This window comes from Enhydra lutris, unplaced genomic scaffold (genome assembly GCF_002288905.1).
Source record: "Enhydra lutris kenyoni isolate GAN:26980312 unplaced genomic scaffold, ASM228890v2 scaffoldscaffold37, whole genome shotgun sequence".
Lineage (NCBI taxonomy): Eukaryota > Metazoa > Chordata > Mammalia > Carnivora > Mustelidae > Enhydra > Enhydra lutris.
This window is the reverse complement of record NW_019154121.1, coordinates 14,641,452-14,650,088: the sequence shown is the minus strand read 5'-3', so window position 1 is coordinate 14,650,088 and position 8,637 is coordinate 14,641,452. Positions and strand designations below refer to the sequence as shown.

Sequence of the window (8,637 nt, the reverse complement as noted above, 5' to 3'; positions counted from 1 at the left end):
TGACTAACTCAATTAAGGCACAAACCACATTTACACAGCTGTCTCATTACTCCATACATGATCAAATTCAAAGATGAACTGGTTGATGATAAAGATCCTCAATTCTTTAAAGAAAAATGTAACCCCCTCCCCAACAACAACAACAAAAAAATACTTTAAAAAACCTTTTTGCCTCTGGTCTCTAGAAAGGTGGGTGAGTTTGAACAGTTTTCTGGGGCAGATCACAGACTGACTGAAAGGCCCCTTTTTATTTACTGGACCAGAAGTTCCAGATCTCACCCCCTCAGTAAGACAGGATCCAGCTTGTTGTCACTTTCATTTTTTTCTTCTGTGCTCTCCAAGCCCCTCGGGCTTAATCCTTAATGCCCCTCTGATTCTGATCCTCCCATGTATTAACCGAGAGGATTGAAAAGAAGGAAAGCAATCCCTTGGCATGGAGACATTAAAGTGACAGTGCTACTCAATGGGCACTTGATGCAGGATGAGTTGGCGAAGCAGATTTCTTCACACTGGAGTCATTCACATCATGCCATCCCTTCGCATCCGAGCAGCTCCCTAGCCGGCGAGGAAAAACACCGAGACTGTTCAAGAGAAGTCAAACCTTCCCCCAAAGGTGTTTTCTGAGACGATGTAGTAGTATTAGGCATGTGAGCACAAGCTGTGCAAACGGTTCGCGATTTCCTAAATGAGAGTTCTGCTGCTTGGCTTCCACATCCACCCTTTCTCTCAATCTCTCTCCAAACTACCCACCTTCCTTTTGCAGAAAAGACAAGAAATCTCTCTGCTACCGCTGGCCACCCCTGCCCACACCCCGTTCTTATATAGAAGTGCACAGAAATGTCCTGCACCCTCCACGCGATGAAGTGTTTCCTCAGGCAGGAGAAACAGCAGCACTAGAAATTATATAACTCTCGAATTTGGCTTCTCTAAGACATGGAGACTGGAGGGTCGGGGGTTGCTGGTCTGGGAGATACTGCTGGGCACTGAACGTGCACAAAAGGGCGCCAGGCCTCCTCGCAGCGCCCCCACCTCAAAATATCGGCTGGCAAAGGGCTCTTCTTGGGAAGTGGGGGGAATTTTCTCTTTGGTCCCTTTCCAAGCGGGGTGAAAGGATGGAATACGAGGGAACTAGAGACTAGGAGAGGAGTCAGACCGCTGCGGGGGGAGGAGGTAGTCGGGGCTGCTCTGGCGGCTGGTTGGGGGCTCAAAGGAGGCGGTGCCCGGGAAGCCGAAGCCTTAACACACGAACCAGGCCAAAGGGGAGAACTCCTTCAAAGAGTGAAAGGGCCGGCAGGTCGGCCCCACCTAACCGAGGTGCCCAGAAGAGAGGAAAGCGCGCAGCAACATCCCTGCGCTCGGACCGCCCCACGCACGCCCTCAGCATGAGTGAAGAGGGAGCTAGGTTAACAAATAGCAGGGTAAGGGAATGTAGGGCTGGCAAGAAGGCGGGCCCACGGCCGTCTGGACCTCCTCGAAGCCAATGAGCGGCCCTCATTTCTGGACGCCACGCCCTATCACAGCCGGGATGGAGGGCGCGGCTTTTGACTGGACCGGAGAGGGCCGGGGCTGCAGGCTAGAGGCGTGAGCCGGCACCACTTCCCGCTCCGGGCGTTCTGGGTCCCCGCCCACCGCTAGTCATGTGAGCCACCAAAATGGCGGCGCTCGGGCGTGAGGCTGGGGCTGACCTGAAGGAAGCAGGTGTGGTGCCGGTGAGAGCCGAGGAAGCGCCCAAGGTAGGTGGAAACTCGGGCCGTATGAGTCTTGATTTCTGCAGCCTCAGTATATTAACGGGCTCTTCTGAAATGATGGAATTTTAAAACCTAAAGAGAACAACCTCCAAGCCCATGCGGGACGCAGTGAAGCCCCCAGTTGTTTTGGAAGGAGGCGGAGAGAAAATAGGAGATTTAAAGTCTAGTCCCGATTGCTTGCAGTTTCTTTTCTCTTGTCTCCAGGCCTTTCGCTGGCTTTCAACTTGAAATACTTTCGTGTAGTTTCTTCCACACCTTACCCCATCCCTACCAAACTCTCTTTCAGATATTCCTTTAAACGTCACTACTCTGGGAAACCTTCCCACACTTCTCCTGGCTAGGTTAAGGCTTTTCTCATGTTTTTTGTTTGGTTTGGTTTCTTTCTTTCTTTCTTTTTTTTTTTTTTTTTTTTGTGGTTTGGTTTCATTTTTATGGCACACTAATTCTGCCTTTAAATTAACCTACCTTTTTGTCCTGACCTCGGTCGGGTTATGGATTCCAGAGGACACAACTGCATCTTAATTATCCTTAGGTCTTTCAGATACCAGGTGCTGTGTAAATGATGGATATTAAATAAAATTCTGAAAAGCCAGGTAAAATAATACACATAAAAGCAGTACAAAACTACTTTGCAGACTATAAACTTGAATACATACACTCTTACTGGGATAATCGTGGTGACCAGTTGAGTGGCCTTGGACAAGTCAATTTTTAGATAAAATGCTTGTTATAGTTGATGGAGGGAGGTGGGTGGGAAATGGGCTAAATAAGTAATGAGTATTAAGGAGGGCACTTCCTATGATGAGCATAGGATATTAAATGTAACTGATGGATCACTAAATTCTTCTGAAATCAATGTTAGACTCTGTGTTAACTAACTGGAATTTAAATAAAATTTTTGAAAAAAATTAAAATTTAAAAAAGTTATCACAAAGTCTTTACATTTCAGTACTTGTTAAAAAAGTCTATCAAAAAATTACTACTCTCTTTCTCTGCTTTAGTAACAGTGCCTTCCAAAGACTAGGTGCAAGATTAATGTTTGCAGTCAGTAAGCATTTGTCCTGTTTCAGTGTTTTAGAATCATAATACTGGGTGTCTGGGTTCCCTCTGTATTGATAGTGTAGACAGGTATAAGGTTGGTACAAGGCATTGCCTTAGAGTTTTCTTTGTGGGAAATAAGGGAATTAAAGGAATTGGATGACAGCAAAATAAACATTTATTTTAAATAAACATGTGATAAATTACCATGTTACTGATATCTGCCTTCATAGTATATTAGATGGATTAGATATAGAGTCTCCCTTAGATACTACTGTATCTTCCGTTTTCCATTTAGATGTCCAAAAGAGCCAGAAGATTAAACCTAATCCATAAGAAATTATAATTTATCATTTTTTACCTGTCCCCTCAGATATTTTAAAGAAAAAAATAGTACTAGCCGGAGTCCATTTCTACAATGATGCAGGGCAAGAAGCTTGTCCATTACTACTCATTTATTAATAATGTATGAAAGTTAAAGGAGCCCATACCTTTAGAATGTTGATGCCATGGATGACTTAACCTTTCATTAGTTAGGGTTAAGATGGGTACATATCAGTTATTCAACAAATGAGTATTACAGTGATGTTTAACAATTACAGTGTGTGTCCACTGATTACCAGTGTCAGAATCACTTAGTTTATTAAAATGCAGATTTCTAGACTTCATCCTTCTCCTATTGAATCCAGATATCAGGAGGGAGCTCACAAAACTGCATTTCAAATAAACCCCGCGTGTGATTCTGGTGCAAACTAAAGGTTGAGAATCACTGATTTATTATCTTCTGAGTTCATTATGCTTATTCCACTCTAATTCTTTTGCCCAGGACTCTTGAAATTTAAGATCTAGTCTGTGCCCTTATTATAAATGTTAAAGTGGAGGTCAGTATAAACTGTGAAGGGCCATAATTTTTTTAATCTATTTGTTGGCTAATCTGGACTCCCATAATGCTAGCATGGCAAAAGATTTAACAAATGTTATTGTTAAGAGTTTTCACAGAGATGCAAGAGTCTTACCCAGAGCAAAAGATTCAGAAAGGATCCTTTCTTAAGATCCAATTTTGTTTTGTTTTCTTTATCACTGTTTTTTACTTTCTTTTAAGGTGCTGCTGTATAAACTGTCGTGGTCCCTTGACATTGGCAACTGTCTATTCAGACATCACACTTGGGACATAGGAACCTTCCCACACTGGAGCCCAGTGCCATGGGTCCAGGTTCCCTGGTGCACTACATATAGTTTCCAGCAAAGGCTGTGCTTCTGCTGCAGGTGCTCCTAGGGAGCTGGATATATTACAGGACAAACCTAAAATTTATAAGATTTATTATTAATATCATTAGCTATTATGGTTCTGAAATTTTGTGTTTTCCAGGACATCAGAATGGCAACATACACACAATTTATGTAATCCAGGGTATCCATAAGCATTACCTTTTCCTAGCCTGAAAGAGTGTCCCTCTCTCTAATGTTCTCTCTCACTAAGCGAGGCAATCCCTGCTCTCCTCCTTCTCCAGGAAACTCAGCAAACTCTCCAAAATGATCTCAGGCTTTCATGAGACAGTTGTTAACAAGTGCTCTTGTTTCCTTCTAGCTCTGAAAAAGCTAGAGCAAGAATACAAAGCTTGTCTACCTTTGGGGAAAACTGTAAGAACAACAAAAATTCAGTATCTCAGTAAGTTATCCTTCTACACTAGGTCCTAAGGCAAGTCAACCTTTCTGAACCTTATTTTTCTCATCTATAAAAGTGTAAAAATAGAGATGATCAGTATTCTACCAATTTCACAAAAAGTCATTATCTAGCAGGTAATAAGAGCTACTAAATATTGATTGAATCATTGACAAAGTTTGTGAAAGCAGATGACAATTTTACTAGGATCTAAATCGTTTTTAATCTGAACCTAAAATTTATAAGATTTATTATTAATATCATTAGCTATTATGGTTCTGAAATTTTGTGTTTTCCAGGACATCAGAATGGCAACATACACACATGGTCAGCCCAGTCTTTCTCTGGAAGATGGAAAACTCAGAAGACCAATGATCATCGAAATCATAGAAAAAAAAATTGAATATCTTAGAAAAGAAAAGTAAGAGACATACCCAGACTGAAAGTCTCTAACTTTATTTGCACATCTTCTATATTGCCATTGTTTCTGAGTATCTAAGATCCTATTAATTTTATTGAGTTGGTTATAAAGAGTTTATGAAAAAACTTGAGGGAAAAAATACACAGATGAAAATAGTAGTTTGTTGGACTATTGGGACTGTGGATAATTTCTTTTGCTTCTTAGAAAATGTCCAAAACTATTGTTGAAATGTTATTTATACAGTAAACATTTTTAAATTAAAAGCAATTAGGAGGGGCGCCTGGGTGGCTCAGTGGGTTAAGCCTCTGCCTTCAGCTCAGGTCATGATCTCAGGGTCCTGGGATTGAGCCCCACATCAGGCTCTCTGCTCCGCGGAGAGCCTGTTTCCTCCTCTCTCTCTCTGCCTGCCTCTCTGCCTACTTGTGACCTCTATCTGTCAAATAAATAAATAAAATCTTTAAAAAAAAAAAAACAATTAGGAGAATACCATTTTGGGAGCTACTTATATTTAATTGATATTTAATTGTAATTACATTCAGTTTAGAATTGATTAACGTAGTGCAGTGCTGAATTCAAAAAGAAATACAGATTCCATGATGTACGTATAGTTTCATATTACCATTTCAACTTAGATTAACAGAGCTCAAGAATAAAATAAAAGGACATTAATCTTAGACCTCAGACATTTTGAATTTAGGTATGAGAATCAGTAAAACTAGATTTGTCAAATCTCTTTGCATATCCTAGACACATTATTTTAAATATATTTGCACTAATTAAGAAATAGTTATTTGTTAGAGGGCCTAACCAAATGTAAACAACTTTGACTTAAGCAAATTAATTTTTTTAGTAGTAAAAGCAGTATTCTTAGGTATCTCATAAATTTGGCTATATTGGAACATACTCATTTTTATTTGTGGCCAAAATTTTATCTCTTAGAAGAGTTCCATTTTAGAACCATTCCAAGTGATTTCAGAAAGAGGCTTCTATCCTCTCATTAGAATGCAAATTCCATGAGGGGGGATTATTTTTCTTTACTCACTGCCCCATCCTCAACACATAGAAGATGTCTTTTGCATAGTAAGTGTTGAAGAAATATTTGATGTTGAGTAAATACATAATAATAAATCACTACCCAGGAAAGGATATCTCCATTAAGAGAATATTATGTTGAATGTAATTTTTCTCTTTGTTTTTCCTATAGGACTTTAAATATATATGGCACAGCGTTCCTTGGAACAGCAGCTAGTTTCTCTGGAATAATGGCCAACTTCATTTTCAGACATTGCTTCAAGGTTAAACATGATGCTTTGAAGACGTATGCATCACTGACTACACTTCCGTTTTTGTCTACTGTAGTCACTTATAAGCTCCTTGTAACGGATGCTTTGTATTTGGGTAAATTTAAATTCATTAATATATAATGTGTTTAAGTAAAATTAGACATTAACATATACTGTTGATAATGATCACTAATGCTCGTATATTGCTTTGCCACTTAAAAATTACCTTCACATACATTATCCTAGTTCATCCCCACCACAGTCCTCCTGATTAGGCAGGGCACGACGTGTCATGTCCTCTTTACAGATACACAACCAAAGGTAAGACATGTTCATGTATGCTAAGAAACAACATACTGGAGAAAAAGCAAATTTTGGCATACTGCACACATGATTTCAGATTCTGCTTCCCCCTACTTAAGTTTTGTGACAATGTGCAAGTCATTGAATATCTGAGACTCCGTTCTATAAGTTAGGACTACCAATACCTACCTCCCAGACTGTTGTGATGATTAAAATACTGTATGTTAAATGCCTAATGAGGTAGCTACCCTATTGTGGGCTTCTAATGTTATTTCCTGCCTCTTCCTCTTACCTTAAGTTTCATAACTAGTCATTGATGGAACCTCTGAATCCTATTTATCAGGTCCCTGCTCAAGTATCTCTTTCCCAGGGAAATCTCTGATTCCCTCAGGGTAGGGTAGGTTTCTAGATAAATTTTCTGTTCATTTTACGTTCAAAGCATTGTGCACAATTAAAAATTATGTACTTAAATATTTGTCCTAGTCCTTCTTTCCTTGTGGACCCACTTAAAGGGTCTCTTTTTTGCAACATTATATCACTAATACATGCCTGACACATAGCAATAAAAATGTATTAACCTAGAATCCAGATGTCTGGGTCTACTTGTTTAATATTTTCCTTATGAAATTGCTTTCTGCAGCAATTATATATATAAGAGATAACTCCCCTTATATTAAGTATAATAAAAGCATTTTTTTAAACATGGTGCATTTAGTCTATCATGTGCCTTAGACTGAATTTCTAATATTCTTTCTGTTGTTTCACTATGATTGAGGATAGTACAGGTAACTACTCTGTGAGGATACAAGACTCTCTTAATAACTCTTATCCTGAATTTTTAAAAGAAACCAAATTTACTTTTGTTTTCCAGGCAATATAAGCCAGGAAAATTGTGTTCTGAGAAGTTCACTGATTAGCATAATATGTGGTGTTTTATATCCCTGTGGTTTGGCTTTCTCTAAAAATGGACGCCTTGCAGTCAAGTAAGTCTGTCTATTTGTTCCTTTTATTCCTTCCTTCCTCCATTTTTTTTTTTTTTAAAGATTTTATTTATTTATTTGACAGAGAGAGACACAGCGAGAGAGGGAACACAAGCAGGGGGAGTGGAAGAGGGAGAAGCAGGCTCCCGCCAAGCAGGGAGCCTGATGTGGGGCTTGATCCCAGGATCCTGGGATTATGACCTGAGCACAAGGCAGATGCTTAACGACTGAGCCACCCGGGCACCCCCATTTTTTTTTTAAATGTACATAAACTTTTCTTACTCTTTAGCTGCCAATGACACACTTTAATTATAACGTAGTATGGTATTTCAAATAGCTGGCTTTAAACCTTTTTGCTATGTATATGAAAGACCATAGAATAGAAATTATCCATGAATACCATTGAATCCATCAATGAACTTTTCATAGAAAATACATCCAAAAGAAGTTCTTGATTATTTTTCCTTTTTAGGTATCATACTGTTCCATTGCCACCAAAAGGAAGGGTTTTACTTTACTGGCTGCTGCTTTGTCAGACAGAGATAAAAGCCATGATGATTCCTCTAGTCTTAGAGACGGCCTTTGGAATATTTAATGGTCTACAGCATTATGCAAGATTTGAAAGTAGACGAGAAAACTGTACATGAAGATTAATCAAAGAGTGAATGGATACTAAATCAGCATAATGGGGTTTTTTTATGATGAGGACTCAGGCATTGCTGAAGCAGTTAAAAGTAACTCTGGACAATTTGTTTCTGTTCCTTTGCCTGGTATACAGTGTACTCAATAAATATTCAGTAATTCAGCATTTAAATGTAAGTTTCATCTTTCTTTATTGTGTGTGGAAATGGGTTTGAGACATCAAGGTCTGCTCTACACATTTATATATTCATGAGACATTTAAGTACCTTATATCTCAGGTACCATGTAACATGTAATAAGGAATGGTCCTTAACCTAGAAGGAACTCATAATTAGAAGAGAAATTTAAAATGTGAACACATAGCAAGAGAAGGTTTGAGAAGTACACAAATAATTCTGTGGGCACATAGAGGATATGGCTTTTAACTACTTGGGTAGTGGTAAAAACTAAGGGAAGAAAGTGACATTTGACCTATATTTTGAAGGAGTAGTTGACAGTTCGTAAGAAAGCAACACATAGAAATTAGCATACAGCCCATTCCTCTCTCCTGCACTCTTAC

The 8,637-nt window shown here is 39.1% G+C and overlaps 1 protein-coding gene across 2 annotated transcripts; it reads left to right on the top strand.

The window, feature by feature from the left end:
- Positions 1-1,630: 1,630 nt before the first annotated feature.
- LOC111154428 (transmembrane protein 126B) lies at positions 1,631-8,236 on the top strand. Of its 2 annotated transcripts, none has more exons than XM_022514023.1 (5): positions 1,631-1,733; positions 4,749-4,870; positions 6,075-6,268; positions 7,328-7,439; positions 7,909-8,236. In XM_022514023.1, the coding sequence occupies exons 1-5, from the start codon at positions 1,653-1,655 to the stop codon at positions 8,081-8,083; spliced, it is 684 nt and encodes a 227-aa protein (XP_022369731.1). In that variant the 5' UTR covers positions 1,631-1,652; the 3' UTR covers positions 8,084-8,236. The 2 variants fall into 2 exon arrangements, with proteins under 2 accessions (XP_022369731.1, XP_022369733.1); XM_022514025.1 differs by lacking the exon at positions 1,631-1,733 and adding an exon at positions 2,683-4,455.
- Positions 8,237-8,637: the final 401 nt, after the last annotated feature.